The 27,965-nt window shown below is 41.7% G+C and overlaps 2 protein-coding genes across 6 annotated transcripts in view; one reads left to right on the plus strand and one right to left on the minus strand.

Moving 5' to 3' along the window:
* FZD3 (frizzled class receptor 3) overlaps positions 1-1,634 on the minus strand; it is a 98,747-nt gene extending 97,113 nt beyond the window's left edge. The window contains exon 1 of the mRNA XM_065907826.1: positions 1,502-1,634. The gene's annotated coding sequence lies outside the window, so the exon portion shown is untranslated. The remainder of the gene's footprint in view (positions 1-1,501) is intronic.
* Positions 1,635-3,083: 1,449 nt separating this feature from the next.
* The window catches only part of FBXO16 (F-box protein 16), a 52,117-nt gene continuing 27,235 nt past the window's right edge, over positions 3,084-27,965 (plus strand). For 4 of the 5 annotated variants that reach the window (XM_065908116.1, XM_065908114.1, XM_065908117.1 and 1 more), the window contains exons 1-3: positions 5,529-5,655; positions 11,378-11,513; positions 18,576-18,611. In XM_065908116.1, coding sequence (XP_065764188.1) covers positions 11,415-11,513; positions 18,576-18,611 — 135 coding nt within the window. In that variant the 5' untranslated portion in view covers positions 5,529-5,655; positions 11,378-11,414. Of the gene's footprint in view, positions 3,156-5,528; positions 5,656-11,377; positions 11,514-18,575; positions 18,612-27,965 lie in introns of those variants that run through there. The other variant, XM_065908115.1, reaches the window with a different exon arrangement.

The following is a 27,965-nucleotide window of genomic DNA, read 5'->3' on the forward strand; positions in this document are numbered from 1 at the left end:
TAAGAAGAATTGGCATCTCAATTATCTTTTATTTTCAGCTCTATCCTTGCAAGCCTGCCCACTTAAGCCTTTTACATCACTTTCCTATCTTATTACCTCTATGTTGTGGTTTGGTACTTCAAGCAAACACTTTTTTTTCTTCTTCTTCTGGAGGAAAAAGATGGTATTGATTTGCTTAAAAGTACGGATGGGGAAAAAAAAAGTACCGATGGAAAGCATTATCTTGAGGAGTAAATGGTTCTTAATAACCGAACTACGGATTTATCTATTCCTTTGACTGTCAACACACCACTAAAGCTAAAAGAAGGCTCAAGAGGGAGGTAACATCCCCCAGGGTCAAGTCTTTGTCTCCTGGCTCCCGCGGTATTGGCTTTGCCAAGTAACCCAATTCCCGTAAATAAACATTACAGGTCTTTCCAAACTACTTCTATAAAATAAGATCTTGTTTGACCAACCTTATAGAGCAGTCATTTATTTCTATAGCTGCTGGTCTGCTCTGCTGCTCTGTCTACATTCCAAAAGGGAACCAAAATTCAAAATTTCATTTATTCTGGGGCAAAAATCAGACCTTTTTTCCTCCTTCCGAGATATTTTGCAACTTCAGGTCGACTCCTCTGCCTGTATTAGTGGCACATGCTTTCGTTCTTTTAAAAAAGAAAGAAAGAAAGAAAGAAAAAGCACCCTTTTTTCTCTTATTGAGGAAGGCACCTGACTCTGAAAAAGGCTTCTAGGAAGATGCGAAAATGTCTTGAAATGTTTAACAGCACCTTATTTCAGAGGCTATGGATGAACCTCCCCGCGGTACCCCAGGGCAAACACACGGAGCGTCCAAGGGGGCAGGGGTAAGCCTCGAGGAGGAATATGCAGACTTAGCAAAACTGATGTGAGGGAGGGGAGGGGACAACTTTTAGGACTAGAAACAGGAGGCAGTCCAGATGCTGCGACGCCGCCCGGGCCCCGGGAAGCCCCGACGCGGGTCCCGGCGGCCCCCCGCGCCCCCGCACCCAGCCCTAGCTGCATTGTCCTCCCAGCCAGCGGCCGCGTCCTCCACCCACAGCCCCCAGCGGCCCGGGAGCGCCACACGCCCCCGCGGCGCCGACCGAGCCCCAGGGCTGGGCCGGGGGCGGCGCGGAGGGAGCGCGGGCCACACTCGAACAGGTTGCTCGGCGCGGACTCGGGACCGAGAGGGTTAATCCAATCGGCGGGCATCGGTCCGCCTCAGCCCCCAGCCCCAAACTCGGGCTCCCCCGCGCCCCGCCGGCCCGCCGGCCCCCCGAGAAAGCTCCGAGACACCCCTCCACAGCGCGGCGCCCAAGGCTTTTGTTTTGGCGGCGACGAGAATAACGATCCCTGAGGAGGAGGTGCCGCGGCTGCTGGTGGCTCTTCAGCACAGGGTTAGACCGAGGAGCGGGCAACCGCGGCGGCACCTCCTCAGTCCCCACTCCCGAGTCCTTTTCCCGCTGAGCCGGACGGGAGGGGGCCTGCACGACCCGGGGCTCACCTCACACCTCGGGGCCGGGCTCCCGGGGGGCTGCGGCGCCGGCCGGAGGCGGCCGCGGGTCCCTCAGGTAAACGGAGCCAGCGATGATCGCAGGCGCGCGCCTCGGAGCGACCGCGAGCTTTCGCGATCGCCGGGGCGCGTGCCCCGGCGGGGGGGGATGGGGGGGGTATGCGCGCGCACGTACGGCGCAGGCGCACAGCGCACGCTCCACCGAGCGCTCCCATCTTGAGCCCAGCTTCTAGATACCCGTCCGCAGGTTTCGTTGTTCTTTACCTCTAGCGCCGAGGCTGATGCCTGGCCCTGTCCTGCCCCCGCGGAGTCGTTCCAAGCTCTGGAAGCTTTTCTTAAACGCCCTCAGTCCCCTTTGCAGAGCTCTCCCTCCCTTCCCTGCTGAGAGTGCTGCGACTCTCATCATTCAAGCCTGGAACGCTATTATTGCAAGACCACCAAAACCTGTTTCGAGAACCAGCGTGCCCCCTGGGGACCCGGGGATTGGAGTTGGTTAAGAGGCGGGTGCTGAGGGTGGTACTGGGTGCAGATGGAGGTAGTCAACTTTCATATTGCAGAGCTCCAAGCGAAGCAGCAGAGCAGATACCCTCTTTTCCAACACCCACTTTAGTGAGCAGGTGGGGCTTGAGGTTATTGGTGGCATTCCCCATCTTCTGTTCTTTGGGAAATGTTTCTTCTTTTTCTTCATAAGTGGTTTTATTTTTTTCTACATAAGCAATTTCAGAACTTAAAGATTCCTTAGAAATCATCTAAACCTAACCTCTCATTATTCAGACAACGGAAAAGAACGGCCCAGAAAGGTTAAAAAGACTTACCCAAAGCCAGGCAGCATTTTAAGGGCTGAGTCTGGATTCATTCATTCCAAGTCAAAGCTGTTACCTTTGCCTCCATCATTTTACCTACCTTTCTTTCTCTTCCTTTTCCTCCCTTTTCAACCTAAATTTCACAGGCATCATTTTGTTCTCTGGTAGCACAAAGGATTTAAAGAAATACTTTGAACTTGTAGCATAGTATGACTGTACTTGATGTTATTCAGCTGTACACTTGGTTAAGGTGGTGTATTTGAATATAATCTTCTGTCTGAATCTTTGCCACCCCATGTTAGGAGACTGACCAAAAACAGCTATATAATCTGTGGTTTGTCCAAATCCTTAGGACACATCTCTGTGGCATCCTTAATTATAGGCAACTATTTTATACAAAGAAAAGTGGATGTGTTAGTCCCTCAGTCCTGTCCGGCTCTTTGCGATGCAATAGACTGTAGCCCACCAGGCTTCTCTGTCCATGGACTTCTCCAGGCAAGAATACTGGAGTGGGTTGCCATTCCCTTCTCCAGAGGATCTTCCTGACCCAGGGATGGAACCCAGGTCTCCTGCATTGCAGGCAGATTCTTTACTGTTTGAGCCACCAGCAAAACAATCTTTTTTAAGAGTGCAAATACTGAGCTTAGACACTCATAGTTTAACATCAGAAGATGAGCTATGGGAAATGAATAAAAGAGATCTGAAATGACATTTTCAATTTCATCAATAAATACTAATGCAGTAATACTTTTTTTTTTTTTTTTTTTTCAGTAACATTGATCCTTAGGCTGATTCTTATCAAGTCGTTGTGTCCTGTGGAGCCAACACTGCCTCTACTGAGGGTGAGTGAAACAGCTAAGAGCATTTATGAAAATCAGTGTGGACCTGCTTCAGGTACTTCTAGATCCCTTGTACCTTCAGATCCTCTAGAGATGTGCTGCTCCACATTTTTATGCAATTTACACATGGTCTTGTGAAAACTGTCAGGCATAGAACATATCTGGCTCCTAGTGGGAGGTGGGAATAATGTAGAAATTATCATTGAATGTATCAACATGATCACATCTCAGAAATAGACCACTGAGTGAAAGAAGTGAACCACAAAGTATGTAAATCATGATAGCTGTTTAAAACAGTCACACTGTTTATGGGGCCAAATATGTATATATAATAAGCATAAAAGGTGGCAAGTGGGCAGCACACTAATGTCATGACAGTGGATGCCTCTAGGCAGGCAGGGTGGAAAATGAGATCTGGGCAGCGTGTAAAAGGGGCTTCAACTGTTAATCACACACACGAAGCAAAATGTTAACAATTTTAAAAAATCTCTGCAGGGAGAAAAGCGTGTTTCTTAGGCAAGTCTCTAAACTTTTGTTTATGGTTGACATGTTTCCTTTAAAAATAATGTTGAGGGACTTCCCTGGTGGTCCAGTAACTAAGATTCCACCCTCCCAAAGCAGAGGACCTAGGTTTAATCCCTGGTCTGGGAACTAGTGAAAGACAGGAAGTCTGGCGTGCTGTAGTTCATGGGGTTGCAGAGTCAAACACGACTTAGTGACTGACGAACAGCTGGGAACTAGATCCCATATACTGCAACTAAAGGTCAAAGAAAGATCCTGTGTGCTGCAACTAAGATCCAGTGCAGCCAAACAAGTAAATATTTTTAAAAGGAATTTTAAAAAAATGTTTAAATAAAAGCAATGTTAAATTTTCAAGTACACTGAGCCAATGTGCTCGCTGTGAACACAATGTGAATGGTGTTGTTCAGACTTGGGGGATCAGCAGTCAGACTGATCAAGGGTTGAACAAGGGGAGGTCCAGAGGATGCTAGTTGAGAGGATCAATGAAAGGGACCTTATTTTCAGGGATAAAAATATTCAGCTCTAACAGGGATAAAGTGTCAAGCTCCCTTTAATCCCATCTTTCTTTCATTCAATGTTATAACCACCAATAGATAGTCTTTAATGAGCAGGAACTTCACGGAGATCAACACTCTCCCAGTGAGTTGTTAAAACTAGTCTCTTTCTGGATGAACCCGTTTTGAAACCATCCATGTTAACTGGTAATACATGGTAATTTAGTATTGCATCTACTTGCCTCCCCCAGGCCTCCACCCCTGCAAAAGTCTTTGTTTATTCATTTTACATACAGCCTGATCATAAAACATACAACCATACATAAAACTACTAGGCTGAAATTCAGACAACATAAGTTCTAATTGAAATTTGATCCTTTGTCAACTCTAAAGAAACCAGCAACCTCTATGAGCTTTACTTTTCATTTTCTTTTTAAATAGGAGATATAGGAATGCTGCCTATTTCAAAACAATGAAACAATATAAACATAGGGTTTACATTTATTTACCTTGTAAGAGAGTACATTTTTATTTATTTTAGGAAACATGAGATAATGAGAAAAGTCTTCGTTTTTTAAATTTGGGCTAACTGCTGCCCATAAGGACTGCTTTACACTTCCCAGATGTCCCTTCTGAAATGTTTTTCTCCAGCATTAGTTTATAGTTCTATCACAGTAGTTATTTCTACATTGCATTTTCAAATCCTCCTCATTAGATTTCTTTTTTTATCTTGCATTCTCACTCTGCCTCTCATTACATGGTAGATGCTCCATAAATTTAATTAATTAAATTAGACCAGATCGTAAACTTTCCCAAATTTGGAGTTATCCTTATTCAGGCATGCCATCTGCTGGTTCCCTGGTGTATCTGTTAGTCGGCCTTAATTCCTTAATCCAATAAATTAAAATTCATGTTGAAGCACTGCTGAGTTTGTGTTGGGCAATTTTCCCACGTTCTTCCACTTCCTGTGTGCAGGTGCTATTTCATTGAATCTCTCCAGAATTGTTTTTCCTGTAACCTTCTTTTACCTGTTGGCCACTCTAAAAACCCGGAGAAACGGAGTTTACGTTTCAGAACCCTGGAGTGACCAGAACGATGTAACTGGGCATGCTCAGTAGGTTGGCCTGATTTGGAACATACTTCTGGCTTGAATGGGGGCATTTAATGCTGTTTGTTTCAGGATTGGCTGCCTCTTCGTCCTAGCATTATATTGAGAGATGGCAGCCTTTCTCACCCTCTGGGCGCTCACACTTTTCCATTTTGTCCGTGTGCCCAATTTTGGAGCCAGCCCTCTAGGATCTCCCGGCCAATCAAGAGACCACACATTGTTGCCTAAGAGACCCCGGATGCCAGCGAAAAGATTTATAGGTAGTGATTGGCCTACTGGAAGGGGGGTGCTAGACGGAGTCACAGAAACAGGAGCTATGGCAACCTCAGCGCTAGAGGCTTGAGGAGAAAGACCTGAAGAGAAAGACAGACTTAAAGAGGTGAGAGCAGTCATCACTGCATGAAAAAGATGGAGACTCTTTTGAGAGCGCTTCTCTCAGGTCCTCCTGGGCTCCTCACGAGCCTTGGCAGTGACCCCGGGAATTACATTTTGCTCTGTGTTAGCAATTAAATTACCAGATGCATCATATATATGAAATTAACAACCAACAAATAATTATTTCTTGCCTTTCAAAGCACTAGCTCTTTGCATTGTCTTACAGTTTCTCTTTGTTTCCACCTAGTTGAATATAAGACGAATTCATATTTAAATCTAACCGTACCCTATTTCCCTATCATTTCCTTGTAAGCTCTTATTTCCTTCTCTGATGATACTGTAGTGTACATTGGGTGAGCCGTGTGTTAGTGGAGAAACTCAACCCTGTTCTGCTCTGTAAACGCCAAATAAAAAACCGATTATCCTGAGTCTAACCCCAATGCTCAGTTCCTAATGTTGAGTTTTACCTTCTTTGCCACTAGCTTTAATCCTTAAACCACCTCACATCCATTATTGTGTTCATTCATTCAGCTGATTTAGACAAGTATTTATTGAGCTCCTACTGTGTACTACTGAGATTAGGGTTCAGGTGAGCACATTAAGAAAATCACATTAGCAAAGAAGCACCAGTTTTGTACCACATTTTCTGATCTGAAGGTCAGTCTGTCTGTACAGATAGTGCATGAAGGGAGAGAAAGGAGGATGAACTGAAAAGGTAAATTCATGGTGTACCTAGATTAGCATGCTAAGGATTCTGTAGCCATTATTGAGTCTCTGAAGGTTTTCAACCTGAAAAATGACTAACAGACCTTTTAAAAAACACTTCCCCGAGTACAGTAGTGGTTAGCCAAAGCTGGGGAGTAGGGAAATGTGGAGATATTGATCAGAGGGTACAAACCTTCAGTTATAAAATGAATAAGTTCTAGAGGCCTTATGTGCTGCATAGTGACTTTGTGGTGATGGTGGTGGTAGTTTAGTAGCCAAGTTGTGTCCCACTTTTGCAATCCCATGGACTGTAGCCCACCAGGTTCCTCTGTGGGTCGCCATTTCCTTCTTCAGGGGATCTTCCTGTCCAAGGATCATGGCTACTATAGTTAATAATAATATATTATATACTTGAAATCTGCTAGAAGAGTAGATATCAAGGGTAATCACACACAGATGTGCACACACACACACAGTAACTATGGGAGGTGATGGATATGTTACATAGTTTGATTGTGGTAAGCATTCCACAATGTGTACATGTATGAAAACATCACCTTAAATATATACATTTTTATTTGTTTAAAAAAAATAGACTGTAATGTACATTATAGTCAAGACTTGTCTTTATACCTCTAATACAGACCTAATAAGTCTTTAGTGAAGTTGTGTAGTGGTGAGAGTGTGAAGAATGGCTTTGAAGATGGGATTGGAGGTATGTAACCACAGGAACTTTACCAGAGGACCTATCCTTGCCTTTAAACATGACACTAGAAGCACACACTGGGGGTAAGGACCATAAGCCCTGTTTCTTCCCCTTTATCCAAAGAAAAATTAAAGGTGAACATGCAAGGACAGCCATTAAAGTGGAAAGAGGTCATGAAAAAACAACAGCAAGCTTTGTGTGTAGAAGGAGGGGAGGCAACTTGCTTTGTCTTGTTATTTTTTTGTATGTTATATGAAAGTGTCTGGTCTGTACTGTGAACCAGTGTGGGCATGCAGATATGCACACTGCCCGTCTTCTAGAATGGACAGAGGAAAAAACTATAAAAGGATAATGACAAAAACCAGGGCAGGATACCTCCATTTGCCTGCTTCAGTAAGACTATTACCAAGAGGGCTCTTTTTCTCAGACAGGCCCATCTCCTGAAAACCAAACTTTATTCAAGTTGATTTGAAAAAAACCTAATTCAAATAATTTCTAGGTCTGAAGAACCAGGAAGAAAAAAAAAAAACAATGCAAAACCTTGGGGAGGCCCTGGAAAAGCTACTTTGCCCTAATCAGAAATCGTGCTTAGAGTCAGTCAGATTGTTTTCTACTCAAACTGGGAAAAGAAAGTTTCTCAGCTTACAACAGAAGTTTTTAACCTGGTATAAGCAAAATGTAATGTTAATATGCATTTTTCTAGGGAGAAGATTGATAGTTTTCATCATATCCTCAAAGAGTTTTATGGCCCTGAAAAAAAAAATAAAGATTAAAAACAATTGGTTTAAGGAATTCCCTGGCGGTCCAGTGGTTAGGACTCTGTACTTTCATTACCGAGGACCAGGGTCAATCCCTGGTTGGGGGCTAAGATTCTGCAAGCCAAGTGGCTCGGCCTAAACAGATAAAAAAAAAACCACACAAAACTTCAATCAGTTTAAATAGAATAAAGATCAAACATGAATAAATAGCAATAAAAAAGGAAATATGTGATTTTTAACTGAGTAGATCTAGACTCAGTGACTGTGCTTTGTATACTTGCCTGTTCATATGTATTTTTATAGCAGCCAATTAATAATACCGGAATGAAATCATTTCTTACACCTTTGCAACTTAGCTGTTAGGAGCTAAGAATGTGAGGGCTCATCTGAACCTCATTAATTCCCCCGTATTCCAATGGAGTGGTATCAGCAGGCAACTGCAGGAAGATATTATCTATGGTTTAAAATCCTGAGGTTTTAAAACATTCGCTTTATCTTCAGTTGATTTAAACCCGAGAGGGAATATTACATGTCAAGTGAGAGTCACAAAATTTCAGATCTAGCATTTGGGGGACTCCTCTGTAAGTCAAAAACTAATGGTTTTTTAATTTAAAAAATATTTATTCTTATTTATTTATTTGGCTGTGCCAGGTCTTAGTTGTGGCATGTGGGATCAAAAAATTGTCCAAGTGAATTATCTGGTGGTCCAGGGGACCTGGATTCTATCCCTGGTCAGGGAATTAGATCCCACACACCCTAACCTGGCTCAGCCAGATAAATAAAAATAAATATGTTTTAAAAGTTGTCTTATATTTGCTACCATAATTTTTGGAGCCCTGGGTCAGGCAGGCAAATCCCCAATTCAGCTCCACTGCCTTGGATATGAAACATACCTTCAGAGAGGAAGAAGGCACAAACAGAAACACTGAGGATATATACTGAGAATGCCATCAATCTGCTTTAAATATTTTTTACCTTAAAATATTCTGTTGTGCCCCCTTCAAGGACAGGCTTTGAAGAACTCTGTAAATAACAGGAAGTTCTAAGAAAGTCGGTGGTGATGCTATTTATTTTTTTTTAAACTTTTTATTTTGTATTGAAGTATAACCAATTAACAGTGTTGTGGTAGTTTCACATGAACAATGAAGGGTCTCACCCATATATATACATGTATCCATTCTCCCCCAGACTCCCCTCCCAGCCAGGCTGCCATTGAGCACAGTTCCCTGTGCTATATCGTGAGTCCTTGTTGGTTATACATTTTAAATATAGCAGTGTGTACCTGTCTAAGTCAATCCTAAAGGAAATCAGTCCTGAATATTCATTGGAAGGACTGATGCTGAAGCTGAAGCTCCAAAACTTTGGCCACCTGATGCGAAGACCTGATTCTTTGAAAAAGACCCTGATGCTGGGCAAGATTGAAGGCAGGAAGAAAAGGGGATGACAGAGGATGAGATGGTTGGATGGCATCACTGACTCAATGGACATGGGTTTGAGTAACCTCCGGGAGATGGTAAAGGACAGGGAAGCCTGGCGTGGTGCAGTCCATGGGGTTGCAGAGTCGGACACAACAGAGTGACTACCTGCAAAAAGTTACAAAGCTAATAAGTTTTAGAGCCAGGATCCAAACTGTGTAATATAAAAAGTTTTGGCTGCAAACAATAGAAATAGATTCTAGCTAATGTGTGCGTGCTGTGTGCTTAGTCGCTCAGTTGTGTCAGACTCTTTGTAGCCCGCCAGGCTTCTCTGTCCATGGGGATTCTCCAGGCAAGAATACTGGATTGGGTTGCCATGCCCTCCTCCAGGGAATCTTCCCAACCCGGGATTGAATCCAGATCTCCTGCATTGCAGGCAGATTCCTTACTGTCTGAGCCACCAGGGAAGCCCCTACAAGCAGAGTCTTCTAGCTAATGTAGGTGAAATTTATTGCAGGACTATCAGGTGGCTCGCAAAATGGATAAGAAAGGACATGTGTGCATGCTAAGTTGCTTCATTGTGTCTGATTCTTTGTGACCCTGTGGACTATAGCCCACCAGGGTCCTCTGTTCAAGGGATTCTCCAGGCATGAATACTGGAGTGGGCTGCCATGGCCTCCTCCAGGGGATCTTCCTGACCCAGGGATCAAACCTGCATCTCCTATGTCTCCAGCATTGGCAGGCGGGTTCTTTACTACTAGTGCCACCTAGGAAGCCCCTACAAGAACAGCTCAACAGTCTACTCAGAGCATCTATGGTACTTTGCGTGATCACCTTGGCTGTAAAGCAGGGATGAGCCAGCATCAGTTACCTGGTCCAGCTTACTCTCATAACTGGGCAAGGGGAGGCCACTCTGGTTAACCAACCCAGCAGACCCTAAACACCGAGGGATAAGTAATTCCTCATGGAAATAGAGTGCTTTAATCCAATGAAGGCAGACATAGGGACTTCCCTGACTGTCCAGTGGTTAGAATTGGATCATAAAGAAGGTTGAGTGTTGAAGAATGGATGCTTTTTAATTGTGGTACTGGAGAAGACCTTTGAGATTCCCTTGGACAGCAAGGAGATCAAATGAGTCAATCCTAAAGGAAATCAACCCTGAATATTCATTGGAAGGACTGATGCTGCAGCTGAAACTCCAATACTTTGGCCACCTGATGTGAAGAGCTGACTCCTTGAAAAAGACCCTGATGCTGGGAAAGATTGAGGGCAAGAGGAGAAGGGAGGCAACAGAGGATGAGATGGTTGGACGGCATCATCAACTCAATGGACATGAGTTTGAGCAAACTCTGGGAGATAGTGAAGGACAGGGAAGCCTGGTGTGCTGCAGTCCATGGAGTTGCAAAGAGCTGGACACAACTTAGTGACTGAACAACAACAGTCATGGTTACGACTCAACGTTTCCAATACAAGGGATGTGAGTTCCATCTCTGGTTGGGGAACTAAGATCCCACATGCCGTGAGGCCACAAAAGTGAAGGCAGACATATACAGTACTGGGCATCTAAAACCAGTGTATTTTCCCCAATAAACCCAAATCTGTCCATGTGTAAATCCTTGGCCTTGTCCATTGTACCATTCTACTTCCTAAATATGGTAGCAAGCTAGAGCCCTTGTTAACTAGATGTCAGAAAGTTAAGAGAGGAAGAAGGAGGTCACAAGGGACAAAGATGGAGTAGTTCAGATTGCAGTGTGATTTTATAAATACTTCTTTTTGACCAATATGGTATATTCTTAGCTAAGAGTGATTCTGGTTTTTCCCCCTTGGTCCAATGAAAATCAAACAGAGTTAAACAGACCTGTGTCTGATTCCCTGTTTAACCACCTACTGTCTGTATAACTCTGGGCAAAGCATGTAACTTTAGTGAGCCTCATTTTCTTCATCTGTAAAATAAGCTAAAATCCACCACCTTACCATATTGTTATGGGTTTTAATTGAGCAAACCTGTTAAGTACCTGACATATAAAATGCTCCCAGTAAATGTTACTCTCCCCCTAGTCCCTGTCCCAGTGTACTAAAAAAGATTATATGGTATTAGTATTTTTAGTATTCTGAAGATTGTGTGATTCATTTCTTCTGCAGGTGTAGCTTTTCTTACAGAAGAATATCCACTTATTTCATGATGGCATTTGCACCTCCAAAAAACACAGATGGTCCCAAAATGCAGACAAAGATGAGTACCTGGACACCCCTAAACCATCAGCTTTTGAATGACCGGGTGAGTAATAAGAACTATTTTATTAGTTGAAATCATGCTTTAAAGGAACAAAAAAGCATTAAAATTTTGGTAATCAAAACATGAACAGGAATTGCTTAGGATTGTGTAGTGGATTAAAAAAAAAACAAAATGAAGGATTTCTTCAAAAATTTTAATTGAAATAAATTTAGAACAAAAAGAAAGAAAACTTTAATTGAGCCCCAGTTACATGGCCAGAGTTGGCAAGAGATACAGCGTTCCTGCTTAGAAAGAAAGATCTTAGGGTCTTCCCTGGTGGTCCAGTGGCTAACATTCTCTGCTTCCAGGGCTGGGGCCCAGGTTCAGTCACTGGCCAGGGAATTCAGTCCCACATACTGCAACTGAAGACCTTGTGTGTTGCAACTGAGACCCAGGGCAGCCAAATAAATAAATATTTTTTAAAAGATTTAGGAGATGAGAAGGCCAGGAGGAGTGTCTACCAGCTCCCCTTCACCTCCGTATCAACTGGTGTTCAGGTTCTGAGTCTTCCTCCTAGGTCTCTTCATCCAGACCCCTCTTCTCCTTTGACTTGTGCACATCCAGCTCCACGTTCTCAGTTCACACACTCACCCCCCTTCGCCTGGCACATTGCAGTAACCCCTCAGCTGGTTTCACTGTCTCTAATCCATCCTCTATTCTGGTCCCAGAATGATCTTTCTAAAATACCAAACTAATCTTTTGAAGCAAAACCGATAACAGACTGCTCCAAAGAATAAATTCCACCCTACCCGCCATGCATAGCACTGAGGACCCTTCATGTGTGTTAGTCACTGAGTCATGTCTGACTCTTGAAGATCCCATGGACTATAGCCGGTCAGGCTCCTCTGTCCATGGGATTCTCCAGCCATGACCTCCTCTAAGGGATCTTGAGGAGATGACCCACAGATCGAACCCAGTGTCCTTTATATAACCTGCATTAGCAGGTGAGTTTTCTTTTTTAATTTATTTGGCTGCAATTTTTGTTGAAGCATGTGAACTCTTAGTTGAAGCATGTGGGATCTATTTCCCAGACCAGAAATCAAACCCAGGCCCCCTGCATTGGAAGCATGGAGTCTTAGCCCCTGCACCACCAGGAAGTCCCAGTACGTGAGTTCTTTAACACTGGCGCCACCTGGGAAACCTGAGTAGCTTTTGTCAAATTTTATGAGAATTTTTAGGGAATTCCCTGGTGGTTCAGTGGCTCAGAGTCTGTGCTTCCAATGCAGGGGGCCTGGGTTCCATCTGTGTTCAGGAAACTAGATCCCACATGCTGCAAGAGTTTGCATGCTGCAACTAAAGAACCCACATGGCACAATTAAGACCCAGTGCAGTCAAATAAATAAAAATGTTTAAAAATTTCATATGAGCAATGATAAGAAAAATAACAATTTCTATTAGAAATGATATTTATTTTGTTGTTCAGAACTCCCATTTTATTCCCTCCCTCATTTTTATTTTGGTTTAGTTAGGTTCTAGTTTGGAGTAAAAGTATTTTGAAAAATCTTAGCCTACCATATGTAAAATAGATAAGCAATGGGAATTTGCTGTATGGCTCAGGAAACTCAAACAGGGGCTCTGTATCAACCTAGATGGGTGGGATGGGGAGGGAGATGGGAGGGAGGTTAAAAAGGGAGGTAACATATATATCCCTATGGCTGATTCATGTTGAGATTTGACAGAAAACAAAATTCTGTAAAGCAAAATCCTTCACTAAAAAAAATTAAAATTTGCAAAACTATCAGATCACTATGTTGTAACTTGGAACTAAAATTATATGTCAATTATAATTCAATAAAAATTAAATATAATACAAAAAAAATCTTGGCCCGTGTAGATACCTATATGTATGTGAGTGAATGTATCAATACTTAGACACACACGTGGAATTTGCATATGTATACAGCAAACTGTTAGTAGTGTGTGCACATGTGCTCAGTCTTGTCTGACTGTTTGCAACTCCATAGACTATAGCCCTCCAGGCTCCTCTGTCCATGGCATTTTCCAGGCAAGAAGATTAGAGTGGGTTGCCATGCCCTCCTCCAGGGAATCTTCCCATCCCAGGGATTAAACCCATATCTCTTTGTGTCTCCTGCATTGGCAGGTAGGTTCTTTACTGGTTGAGCCACCAGAAAACCCAACCATCAATAGTGGTTTCCCCTAAAAAGTTGGATGACATGGAAGAGTGGGAGGGAAGTCTGTTAGAAGAGAGAGTTTTTGTTTTTTACCGTATACAGTGCAATGGTATTTAACAATTTAAAAAACAAATAGAAGTAAAAGCAAGCAAAGAACAGTAATGCTGAGAATTGAAAAACACAGGTTCCAGATCAGCTGTACTAAATAATCTGCTTGACTTCAGCAAGTCTCTTATGCCTCTGATCTTTACTGCCTGCCTTTGGAAATTGAGTGGCTTGAATCAGATGACCTCAAAGGTCCCTTCCAGGTCTAACATTCTGACTGTGTGAAAGGGGTTAAAAATAGATGCCCAAGTTTACAGCTGGGCAGACCATGTCCATACGATAACTTCAAAGGCTTTTCTACACTTCTACAACAGGACATTCGCCAATGATCAGCGTAATTTTGAGGTCCTCTTTTTTTTATTTTGGCCACACTGCACAGCATGTGGGACTTTAGTTTGCTGGCCAGGGATAGAACCCATGAACCCTGCATTGCAAGCTCGGAGTCTTAAACACTGTACCACTAGGGAAGGCACTGGTTTTTGTTTTAATTTTGCCTTTTTTCTGTTCTGTAGTAAAATGAGACATATGAAACTGCTTCAGTCTAAAATAAAACTCATAGGAGTTTAACTTCACAAGAGGCTTTAAGCAGAGAGATTGAATTCAAATGTAGATGCCAAAATTATAGCATCGTCAGATTACAAGATAATTCAGGTCTTGTGAAAACTTTGAGAGGAGGAATGTTTTATATGTATGTATTTCTTTGCTGTCTAGTGTAGGTTTTTTTTTCCATCTAGTAGTTTAATTGAACGTGATCAACATTTCTTTTTTTGAATATGGTTCACACATGTAGTACAGTACACGTGTTGTTAAAAGAGTGTTCTGAGAAAAAGCACCTAACCAGCATCCATCAGTCATAATTTAGGAGCCCCAAAATGTCTTACTCCTCCATGGTGATGATGTCACATGGTGAAATATGCAACCACAGTGTCAACAGACTGAAATAACAACCATGGGATTTTGACTTAACAGCAGGCTCTGAATAAACTGTGATGTAAACAAACCAGCAATCTGCAAGGAAAGATGATTCTCTCTAATGTTTTCCACTTGAAGTGATACTGTTTCCAGGCTCTTTTTTTATTTTAATTGAAGTATGGCTGATTTACAATGTTGTGTTAGTCAAGTGTACAGCAAAGTGATTCAGTTATGCATATATATCTATTTTTTTTTCAGATTCTTTCCCTTATGGGTGATTACACAATATTGAGTAGTGTATGTACTATAAGTAGGTCCTTGTTGGTTATTTATTTTATATACAACAGTTTGTATGTGTTAATCCCAAACTCCCAATTTATCCCTCCAACCCTCTTCCAGCTTTTTTAGATCAAAAATCTGATTGCAAATCCTTGGAATGAAAACTTGCTCCCAACCAGAGACTATAAGATTCTGAGTCTGCCTGAGGATTTGACAGTTAAATAATTTGTTCCAAATTATACTTCTTGTCAAGGGTAGAGTCAGAACCAGATCTGAGTTTGTCTACTGTTTCTCTTCTTGCCCCTCATGCCTATCAGTTCCTACCTGACTTTAATCGCCTTTTGGTGAAGAACTGGACTGCTTGGACTCTGTTTAGACTTGGTCATTGGCCTTCTAAAGACCCTACCTCCCATCCTGTTTATTTTATTATCAGTGATTGACTTTATTATTTATTTATTAAAATATTTATTTTATTTATTTATTTGACTGCACTGGGTCTTTATTACAGCATGCAGGATCTCTAGATGCGCCGTGTGGAATCTTTTTAGTTGCAGCATGTGGAATCTAGTTGCCTGACCAGAGATGGGACTCCGGCCCCCTACATAGGGAGTTTGGCATCTCAGCCACTAGACCACTGGGGAAGTCCCCCTGCCACTTTCTTGCTGACTCTCCCCACCCCTTCAAGCCAGTGCCCTTTTCTTTCTGATGCCTTCCGTCGTCATTGGACACCACGATGGTCCTCCCCACCTGCTTTTGAAAGGAGCTTGTCATCCTGGAACCTAATTTTTTTTTCCCCCACTGTCAGGTCAAACCATGGGCAGCAATTCATTGAGAATGTAGGTCTTGAGGTCAGAATAGGGAAGATCAAGGTTGGAGGTCAGAATAGAAAGACCATGGTTCTAGGAGGGTTTCCCAGGTGTTCGTGATAAAGAATCTGCCTGTCAGTGCAGGAGATGCAAGAGACACGGGTTTGATCCCTGGGTCAGGAAGATTCCCCTGGAGGAGGAAATGGCAACCCACTCCAGTATTCCTGCCTGGGAAATCCCATGGACAGAGGAGCCTGGCGGGCTACAGTCCATGGGGTCTCCAAGAGTCGGACATGCTTGCACTGCATGGCTTTCTAGCGAGGAACCAAGTATATTATTCAGCTGAACATACAGTCTGGAACCAATCATTTCTTTTTTAAATCTATAAAGGTAACCCTTTGGGCCTCTTCTTATCCTCTCTAAAACAGAAAAGTTGAACAAAAAGATCTTAAGATTCCTTTTAGCCCTTAAATTCTATGACATCTGAATCTCTTATTGTTGTTCAGTCAGCAAGTGTTATGTTGACAGCCTCCCCTGGAACCTGTGGATTGTTATAAGGGAAAGTAGCTGTAATCTACCTGGGAAGTGAAAATGAACAGAATCACCTGGCAGGCAATAGCAAATCCTAGAAAGGCCAGGTGGAGCATGGGCTGCAAGTGGAGGAGGAGTTGGGAAGAGTCAGAATGCTGGTGCCTGAGACTTAGGAGGGGAATTAGATGCTTGATAGGATTTTGTTAGACACAAGAGAAGGGTTCAGGAATTGTGTGAATCCTGATTTTTCTCTCTTTTTGTCATTCTTTATTTTTTCTTGGCTGCACTGAGTCTTCGTTGCTGCACGAGGGCTTTCTCTGGTTGCAGCGAGTGGGAGCTGCTCTCTAGTTGCAGTACGTGGACTCTAGGACGTGCGGGATCAATAGTTGTGGATCACTGGCTTAGTTGCCCCAAGGCATGTGCAATCTTCCCCAACCAGGAATGGAACCTGTATGTCCTGCATTGGCAAGGCAGATTTTTAACCCCTGGACCACCGTGAAAGCCCTGAAACCTGATTTTTCAGTCTTCTGAAAAATTCTATAGGTTTTTTTAATTTTATTTTATAGGTTCTCTTCTATTTTCTTTTTCTTTGCTTGTTGTGACCACTCCATTGGCCTGTGGGACCTTAATTGCCCAACCAGGGATCGAATCCTCGCTTTTTGCAGCAAAAACACAGAGTCTTAAACCACTGGACCCCCAGGGAAATCCCCTCTTCTATTTTCATCTAGAAATTCTGAGATTGTTTGTCACTGATATTTGAGGGTCCTAGTAGCCCATGGGGCAGTTAATTAGGAGGGAGGAAAAAATGGTATTCTTTTTCTTCTTCTCTAAAGTATAAAAAGTGTCTACCTGTGATATATGATAGTCCCTGGTTAATAGCAAAGATGACATTTTACAGGCCTCGAGGTTGTTGTTGAATCAATTATTTCAGTCTCCATTTTGCTTGCCCTTTGAAAGCAGAATTCGAGTCTAAAAAAAGGAAGGAAAACAGATCTGTTGGAAGCCTGAAACCAGCCTCTCATCCTCCTCCACAAAAGGGAAGAAATAGGCCTGAGCTGGTTTCTAAATAGGAATGTTCTGACAGTGCGAGAGAATTTAGAAAGTGCCAAGAGGAAGGGAAAAACATGGAGCCCAATTTGAAAGCCGACAAAGAGTGCAGTGTGGGTGTGAGAGAGACATTCACACCTGTTTCCTGCTATATCTTGCTTCCTGGCTCCAGATCGCCCTCCTCTGCCAAACCTTCTCACTCTAGTTGTCCCTTCCTCACCCATTCAGATAGATATGCAAATGACTGAAGCTCAGGAAAACACCTCTCCACTAATATGTAAATACACTCACATGGTAGTGATACATCCAAAGGATATTCATTTGTCACAAGCATATTCATTCCTTCCAGCAAGCTTGAGTACCTGTAATATGCCATGTACAGCACTCTGCAGTGGAGAAGTCAAGGTGAATAAGACATAATTTCTGTCCTAAATGGTATATAACAACAAACCTATACAGATAAACACTGAGCTATAAGCCCAGAGGCGCACATAGGCAAACATATAAGTAATGTACACCCACTGATACGTGAACTCATGAAATAAAAAAACAGAACTGCTCACTCATAAATTTCACAAGTTCTAATGCTAGTAATGCTGAAATATTTGGAGAGAGGTTCTCTGTTTTCCTATTTTGCCTTTGTTAGTTTTGTCATCACCTTTCCAATTCCAAAAATGATTTCACTTTTTAGTTCCATTCTTTTCTTATTTCTTGCCTTTAAAGAATTGTTTATTCTTTAAGATGAATTGTTTCACATGGAGAAACTAAGAAAAAAGAAAGTTTGCCCAAGTTATAAATAAAGTTACCCTTTCAGGTGCAAAATCTGTCTCTTTATACTCAGTTGATAAAATGGAAAAGACTGTCAGTATTTAGTGATTGATCCTTTAATGATGTCTTTTTTAAAATTTATTTATTTTATTTTTGACTGTGCTGGGTTTTCATTGCTATGCACGGGCTTTCTTTAGTTTTGGCAAGCAGGGGCCACTCTGGCTGCGGTGAGCAGGCTTCTCATTATGGTGGCTTCTGCTGGGGAGCAGGGGCTTTAGGGCGTGCAGGCTTCAGTACTTGTAGCACATGTGCTTAGTTGCACCGAGGCATGGAATCTTTTGGAACCAGGGATTGGACCCATGTCCCCTGCATTGGCAGGCAGTTCTTAACCACTGGACCACCAGGGAAGTCCTAATGATGTCTTTTTAATGGGTATTTTGAACCATGAAATATGAAATCATTCCATCTTTTTTTTTTAATTGTAGGTATTTGAAGAAAGAAGAGCTCTGCTTGGAAAATGGGTAACTATTTTAAAGTATACTTGATTCTAAGTCAGAAAGAGAAAGAACAAACACCGTATGAATATTACTTATGTGTGGAATCTGAACTGTGGCACCAATGAACCTACCCTCAAAACAGAAACAGACTCACAGACGTAGAGATCAGACTTGTGGTTGCCAAGCGTGAGGAGAGGAGGGAGCGGACTGGACCGGGAGTTTGGGGTTGGTAGATGCAAACTATTACATTTAGAATGGCTAAGCAACAAGGTCCTACTGTATAGCACAGGGAACTATATCTAGTATCCTGGAATAAACCATAATGAAAAAGAACATTAACAAAGGAATGTATATAAATCTATATATCCAAATCTAAGTTATACTTTCACACTTCCTCAAAGGAAACACAGTCTCAATGACCATTGTCCATGATCAAAGTACAGTAAGTCTATTGTGTATGAATGAGTTCTGTTCCAAAAGTGAATTCATAGGTCCAATCTGATCATAAATCCAACAAAGTTAGCCTTGGTACCCAACTAACACAATTGGCTGCATCCCACTGTTTGTAAGCTTGCTTCCAGACATCCTGGGCTTGCAATTAAAAAACTGTTCTACTGTAGTCTACACAGTACTGTAAAGTACACAAAACCACAGCCACTTGTGGAGGATGGACACGGAAGACCGTGCATGCCAGACACGTGAACTAATGTGATTGGACATGCAAACACACATTCGCATCTTTGAAAGTTCAAAACTCAAATGTTTGTATGAGGGGACTTACTCTATCCACCTCTGGCCAATGTGTATTACTCATCAAATTTCTCTACAGTCTCATTGAGAGTCTCTTCCACCCAAGAGAACTGGAAACATGGTCATACAAAAACGTGTACACTAATGTTCATAGTGGCGTTATTCATAATTATCAAAAATGTAAACACCCAAATGTCCATTTGGTGAGAAATGAATAAACAAAATGGGATCTATCCAAACAATGGAATAGTATTCAGCCTTAAAGTGAAAACAATGGACTAGTATTCAGCCTTAAAATGAAAGGCAGTTCTGGTTCAAGCTATTCACATGAATGAACTTTGAAGACATTGTGCTATGTGAAATAAACCAGACACAAAAGGACCAATATTGTATGATTCCACTTTTATGAAGTTCTTAGAACAGGCAAATTCACAGAGAAAGAAAGTAAAATAGAGGTTACGAAGAAATCGGGACATTATTCAACAGGTACAGAGTTTCAGCTTGAGCTTTAAAAACAGTTCTGCAGACGGATGGTGGGGATGTTGCACAACAGTGTGAGTGTGCTTCATGTCACTGAACTGTACACTTAAAAATGGTTAAAATGATACATGTTGTAATCTCTAAATTTTGCCATAAATTTTAAAAAGCAAGGACAAGAAAAAAGAGTGAAGTACTGATATATGGTACAACATAGATAAACTTTGAACATAGTATGCTGAGTGAAAGAAACCAGACACCAAAGCCACCTAGTGTATGATTCCATTTATGTGAGATATTCAAAATAGACAAATCCATACAGACAGAAAATGAGTGGTTTCTAGGGGCCAGGGAGCAGGGTGGAGTGACTGGCTGTAATAGGTATGGAATTTATTTGGGGGGTAATGAAAACATTCTGAAATTAGTAGTGATGGCTTTACAGCCTTGTGAATATACTAAAATGCTGGGTGGTGTGGCGTATGAATTGTACGTTAATTTAAAAAACAAATCAGGATCCCTTTTAAAAAATTATACTTGGATTTCTTTAACTCTAGGTGTATATAATGAACTTGAAATAGTCCACCTTTAAAGCATACAGTCAAAGCCTTCTTTCATTTTAAGGGAGCATCTTTGCCCCAGAGTATAGCAGTAGACAGAATATCCTACCCTGTGAGATACTGAGATTCATTTTCCCGGATGTCTTAGTCCATTCCAGGTGCTATAACAAAACACTTGTGGGAGTGGGGGCCTATAAACAACAGAAAATTTATTTTTCATAGTTCTAGAGGCTGGAAAGTCCAAGATCAAGGTGCTAGCAGACTGAGTGTCTGGTGGAAACCTGCTTTCTGGCTCATAGACTCTCCATGTGTCTTCACATGACAAAAGGGATAACAGGTCACTCTGTAGTCTCTTTAATAAAGGACACTAAACCATTCATGAGGGCTTCCCTGGTGGCTCAGTGGTAAAGAATCCACCTGCCAATCAGAAAACTCTGGTTCGCTCTCTGGGTCAGGAAGATCCCCTGGAGGAGGAAGTGGCAACCCACTCCAGTATTCTTGCCTGGGAAATCCCATCAACAGAGGAGCCTGGTGGGCTACAGTCCATGGGGTCACAAAGAGCCGGACACAACTAAGCGACTGAGCATGCAGGCTCGCAATCCCATATATGAATGTTCTCCCTCATGACCTAATCCTCTCAAAGGCCCCACCCCCCTCCCTGTGTCATTACCATAGAGTTAGGGTTTCAACTCAGGAATTAGGGGTGACATAAACATTCACTCCATCCCACTAAGACTAAGATGAAGCACTGTATCTTTCAGTTCTTATTTGTCTGATTTAGTCACCACTTCTTTTCTCTGCTGGTCTACAAGCTCCAGACTAAAGATAATTACTAACCTAAAGAAGAAAAATAAAGTCATGTCCACAGTGTTTCTGGAAGACTTTACAGATACCCTGGAGAAGGAAATGGCAACCCATTCCGTATTTTTGCCTGGAAAACCCCATGGACAGAGGAGCCTGGCAGGCTACAGTCCATGGGGTCGCAAAGAGTTGGACACGACGGAGCGACTTCACTTCACGTTTACTTTTACAAGAAAAGGGGCAACATTGATCTCCTTCAGAGGAAAACTGTCTAACGGGTGGAAGAGACTCTTACCTGGAGAGCCTTTTGTGTCTTTTGGATTTTTAATCATGTGAATGTTATTAATCATGTGAAGGTAGTACCTATTCAAAATAATAATAAAATTGTATAAAATAAAGTCACTAAAAATGGCAAAATGAAACATACCCCAAATTTAAAATCTAGCTAAGTTTTTCTCATATTGTATTTGTGTTTTTGAACTAACTTTGTTACCAACAACTTAAAAAAGAGACTTATAAAAAAAGCAAATAGATAAAAAGAGACATATTTAAAATGACTATATTTGCATTTTCATTCTACTTACTATGAGTGGAAATCCCTAAATTAATATAACCAGGGCTAATGTTCAGGCAGAATTCATTGGTATGGCTGACCAGCCTCTGTCTATTTTGATTGGTTGGTAGCATTGCCAGTTGTTAAACATTTTTAATATCACCCTGGATAAAATTCAAGGTCTTCAAACTTTTAAAAAGATCTTGTTAATTCTTTTCTTTTACCATAACTAATAGAAGCATATATTTGCAAAGGTCACTGATATTTGCAAAGATCACTAATTATCTCTCTGTTCCAATCAGCCAAACTACAGGGTCAGGCATGGTTTTACCATGCTCCTTGTTGTACATTGTTGATGCTATCAGGCATTTAATACATATTTTCTAAATGAATAAATGATGGTTTTTCTCTTTTGCCCAACAACAAACTTATTCCATAAATTCAGCACTCAGAAAACTAAGATCATGGCACCCAGTCTCATCACTTTATGGGAAATAGATGGGGAAACAGTGGAAACAGTGGCTGACTTTATTTTTCTGGGCTCCAAAATCACTGCAGATGGTGACTGCAGCCATGAAATTAAAAAGACACTTACTCCTTGGAAGGAAAGTTATGACCAACCTGCTGCTGCTAAGTCACTTCAGTCGTATCCAACCTAGGCAGCATATTAAAAAGCAGAGACATTACTTTGTCAACAAAGGTCCGTCTAGTCAAGGCTATGGTTTTTCCAGTAATCATGTATGGATGTGAGAGTTGGGCTGTGAAGAAAGCTAAGTGCAGAAGAATTGAAGCCTTTGAACTGTGGTGTTGGAGAAGACTCTTTTTTTTTTTTTTAGTTCTACCACTTTATTGCTACCAACCCATCTCCCTCACCCTCGTGCACACATGCTCAGTCATGTAATCCCATGGACTTCAGACCGCCAGGTTCCTCTGTCCATGGAATTTTCCAGGCAAGAATACTGGAGTGGGTTGCCATTTCCTTCTCCATGGAGAAGACTCTTGAGAATCCCTTGGACTGCAAGGAGATCCAATCAGTCCATCCTAAAGGAGATGGGTCCTGGGTGTTCATTGGTAAGACTGATCTTGAAGCTGAAACTCCAATACTTTGGCCACCTGATGCGAAGAGCTGACTCATTGGAAAAGACCCTGATGCTGGGAAAGATTGAGGGCAGGAGGAGAAGGGGACAACAGGATGAGATGGTTAGATGGCATCACCGATTAAATGGACATGGGTTTGGGTGGACTCCGGGAGTTGGTGATGGACAGGGAGGCCTGGTGTGCTGCGGTTCATGGAGTTGCAAAGAGTCGGACACCACTGAGCAACTGAACTGAACTGAACTAGATCATATGGTAATCTTTATGAAAGCCACATGAATTAAGTTTGAAGGGGATATTTCCAGTTTATTTTTATTCAGTTTTCTCTCTCCATTTTAGGTTTTAGGCTTTTTTTGTCTATGTGTTTTATGAACAACATAACAGATTGATAGCATAAGGAATGCATTTTCAATAAGAAAGAAGAGAAGTAAGGATAGAGGTTTTTTTAAATTTTCCTTTATTTATGGCTGTGCTGGGTCTTCCTCTCTGCACAGACTTTTCTCTAGTTGTGGTGTGCAGGCTTCTCATTGCCATGACGTCTCTTGTTGTAGAGTGTGGGCTCTAGAGCCTTCTCGTTTAAATTGTGGCATGTGGGATCAACACAGGCTCAGTAGCTGTGGCACTTGGGCTTAGTTGCTCCACTGCATGTAGGATCTTCCTGGATCAGGGATCAAACCCATGTCACCTGCATTGGCCAGTAGATTCTTTACCACTGAGCCACCAGGGAAGCCCAAGGATACTGATTTTTAAACTTAGCATTACTTGGGATTTTCATTGTAGGAGTCAAAAATTGGCTTTAAAGCTCAATCTCATATTAGAAGTAAAGTCACTTTTTAAAATAATCTGGATAGTAAGGGGCAAGGTGTAATGTGAAACCTCTTCAATGATAGACAATCCAAAAAGTATTTTATATTTAGCCATGTGTGCGTGCTCAGTCTTGTTTCTTTTGCGACCCCATGAACTGTAGCCGGCCAGGTTCCTCTGTCCATGGGATTTTCCAAGCAAGAATATTGGAGTGGGTTGCCATTTCCTTCCCCAGGGGATCTTCCCAACCCAGGGATCAAACCCAAGTCTCCCGAATTGCAGACAGATTATTTACCAGCTGAGCCACCAGGGAAACCCAAGATAATATAACCAATAAGCAAAAGGTAACAAGCCTCTTCCTTTATCTTGACCTCACTGCCTGGGAACTTGCCTTTCCTTGCCATTTGGTGTGAGATGAGTGGCACTGATGCCCCAGCAATTGTCCTCACATCTTGAAAGTGCAGCAAGAATCCTTGTAACAACTACTCTGAAAATGGGATTTTTACAATCCTATTGTCAAGAAAGCCCTATACAAAGACATTAAAAGTAGCTATAAAATATAATTATGATATGATATAAGATCGTATTGTTGCTGTTTAGTCACTCAGTCGTGTCTGAGTCTTTTGCGACCCCGTGGACTGTAGCCCACCAGACTCCTCTGTTCATGTGATTTCCCAGGCAAGAATACTGGAGCCAGTTGCCATTTCCTTCTTCAAGCGATCTTCCTGACACAGGGATTGATCCCCTGTCTCCTGCTTGGCAGGTGTGTTCTTTTCCACTGAGTCACCAGTGATGGCCATATAAGATAGTATAGCATAAAATAATATAGCACAATGCCATATATTAATTATATATGATATTAATATTAAAAAGGAACTAACTGTAAAATGAGGTATCATAAATGGTACCAGGATAAGAAAATGGTCCCAGCTGCTCCCCTGTCTCATACATTAGATCCCTGGCTATGATATTATGGCTCTTTTTTCTTGAAGAACTGAAGCAAGAGATGTGGGACAGATATATATACTACTATATATGAAATAGATTTTAAAAAAAACAGGAACCTACTGTATAGCACAAGGAACTATATTCAATACCTTATAATATCCTATAGTGGAAAAGAATCTAAAACAGAATATATGTGTGTGTGTGTGTGTGTATACGTATATATCTGAATCACTTTGCTATATACCTGAAACATTGTAAAATAACAATGCTTCAATTTAGAAATTTTTTTTAAAAAGAGAAAGATACTGGATGATTACCAAATTCATGTACAGTTAATTCTTTAATGGATTATCTACTTTTTGGATTATTCCCAGCACCTTTTAAATTCCAAGGGGATTTTCCCCAGCTGTTATGCATTCTTCTCAGTCATCTACCCACCGTCAACTGGTAGAAGTTCAAGGAATGCAAATTCATTTTCTATTAGCCTAAATAAACACAATTAGAGAGGAGAAACCCCCAAGGCAAAGAACACCTATCAAAGCCAAATATAAATTATCTTTGACTGTTATAATCAGGGAAATAAATGAGAAACCAATGTAATTATCTTTTTAATCTCTAGAGAGAAAGGTTTGAATGTTTTCTTTTATAGATTTCTTCAGCACTTTATAATCCTAATATTCTTTTATATTCATTCTAAATCACTGTTCTTCAATCTGAGCCTGTTCTCTTCTTGTGGGCATCCGTGAAAATAATTGAGCTGACCTCAATCCTTCCAAGTGTGCTTCCTGTCCTTGTTAATGTACAAACATGGTAACTTTATGCTTTGCAATTTAATTATTTGCATATCTAATAGTTTACCCATCATGCTTATTATTTTTAACATCACTATGATATTTTATAACAGGGGTCCCCAACCTCAGGGCCACAGACCCATTGGTACCTCCCATCAGATCAGCAGTGGCATTACATTAGAAATAAAGTGCACAATAAATGTAATGCTATGGTTTTTTCAATTGTCATGTGTGGATGTCAGAGTTGAACCATAAAGAAGGCTGAGCGACGAAGAATTGATGCTTTTGAGCTGTGGTGTTGGAGAAGACTCTTGAGAGTCCCTTGGACTGCAAGGAGATCAAACCAGTCAATCCTAAAGGAAGTCAGTCCTGAATATTCATTGGAAGGACTGATGCTGAAGCTGAAACTCCATACTTTGGCCACCCGATGTGAAGAGCCGATTCATTAGAAAAGACTCTGATGCTGGGAAAGATTGAAGGCAGGAGGAGAAGGGGACAACAGAAGACCAGATAGTAGGAAAACATCACTGACTGAATGGACATGAGTTTGAGCCAGCTCCAGGAGATGGCGAAGGACAGGGAAGTCTGGCATGCTGCAGCCCATGGAGTTGCAAAGAGTCGGACATGATTGAGCGACTGAGCTAAAACAAAATGTAATGTGCTTGAATCACCCTGAAGCCATCCCTCCCTGCCTGTTCCCCCAGTCCGTGGAAAAATTCTCTTCCTTGAAACTGGTCCCTGGTGCCAAAAAGGTTAGGGACCACTGTTTATAATATTGGCTACCATGACTGCAGTTAGTCATACACTCTATTAGGAATTTTATACATATTTTCATTTATTTAATCTTCCCAGTAACTCTAAATTTAGATATAATTATTCTCAATGTATAAATGAAGAAATTAAGAGGTTCTGAATGGCCTCATTCCCAAAGCCCCCATGCATCCTTAATGCCATATTTTCTCTTATCATGTTGCTGAGCTGATTCACTATTGTGAGGCATTTGGGGTTATTTCTGATTTATTGTAGTGCTAATTATATCCCATAAAAATTTTTCTGTAACCCTAATCATCCTGGGTCCCCACGTAGCTCAGTTTCTACAGAGTAGCATGTAGCACTGCCCAAAGTAATTTTAAAGATGAATACCAATTTTCATGTTGTCTCTCAAGGAAAAATCACAGGGGATCCAATTCAGAACTCATAACACTACTTACCAGATCCCCTTTCTTCATTCCCCAGTTCTCTCACACTGTGTAACTGCTCGAAAGGCAGTTCCAGTCTGAATGGCCACAAGCTCCCTCCAAGCCAAAACCCTGCAGCTCTCCTGTCTCCATATGCCCCCCACTGGCTCTTTGTTTTATAGATCACCGCCGCATCGTGGGCTGGTCCTTCCCCTGGCCCTCACCACTCTGATCTGGCTTCTCTATATTCATTCTAATAATCCATCCCCAAAGGAAAGAAGTCTCATTTTATGACAGTTGGAAATATGGACTGTGCAGAAACAGACCAAGAAGAAATCTGAGAATATTCATACATGAATACATTTTATTCATTTTTTTGTAAGTTAAGGTTTCTGATGGGTTTTGTTTTTTTTTTTTTTTTCCATTTTAGAGTCCCCCCTCCCCCTTGAATGATAGCGTCCAAAGTGAGATTCATGAGCACTGAGTAGATCCGGTAACAGTGAATAGTTTTTGTTTTATTTAATATTTGTTTTGGCTGCACTGGGTCTTTGTTGCAGCACACAGGCTTTCTCTAGCTGTAGCCCGTGGGATCTTAGTTCCCCGAGCAGGTATCAAACCCTAGTCCCTTGCATTGGAAGGCAGATTCTTTTTATTTATTTGTTTATGGCTGAGCTGGGTTGTGGGCTGAGTCTTTGTTGCTGTGTGGGGGCTTTATCTAGTTGTGAGCATGGGGCCGCCCCTCTCTACTTGCAGTATGCAGTCTTCCTACTGCAGTGGCCTGTTGCAGGATGCTTGGGCTTCAGTCGCCGTGGCATGTGGGCTTGGCAGTTGTGGCTCTCAGGCTTACTCGCCCTGCAGCATGTGGAATCATCCCAGCCCAGGGATGAAACCATGTCCCCTGCACTGGTGGATTCTTAACCATTGGACTACACCAAGGAAGTCCCACAGTGAATGGTTTTAATCAAGAAGTACTCTAACTAATTAAAAAAAATAGATCCTGTGATTATAAAGAAGTTGACTTGTCATAAGCCTTGTCAAAAATACATTTTTACTTTATATGCCTTTTTAGGTGATCAGTGTGTTTTATGATTACAACTGAACAAAATTCTGGTTACTTTATAATAAGTAGCAAATATCTATCAGTGAAATGCAATAGCATATAAAATACAAGTAGCCCCAAACTTCCCTGTTTTCTCTTCTCTGATGGACTAAAGAAGAAAAACAGGTTTAGACTCTGATAACAGCTCCTTCAGCTGGTAGCTGCTCCCATAAGAACCTTTCTTTTGATTTTGGCCAGCTCTCACGTTCTCATTTTTGGTCAGTCACTAATCTTGGGACTGGTTTGGGGTCATCACTGGGGAAAATTGTGAAGTAACCCAACATTTGTTTGGCATGCCCCAGATTGCTTTGGCATGTACTTCCTG

The sequence above is a fragment of the Muntiacus reevesi genome, chromosome 17 (genome assembly GCF_963930625.1).
Source record: "Muntiacus reevesi chromosome 17, mMunRee1.1, whole genome shotgun sequence".
In the NCBI taxonomy this organism is placed as follows: domain Eukaryota; kingdom Metazoa; phylum Chordata; class Mammalia; order Artiodactyla; family Cervidae; genus Muntiacus; species Muntiacus reevesi.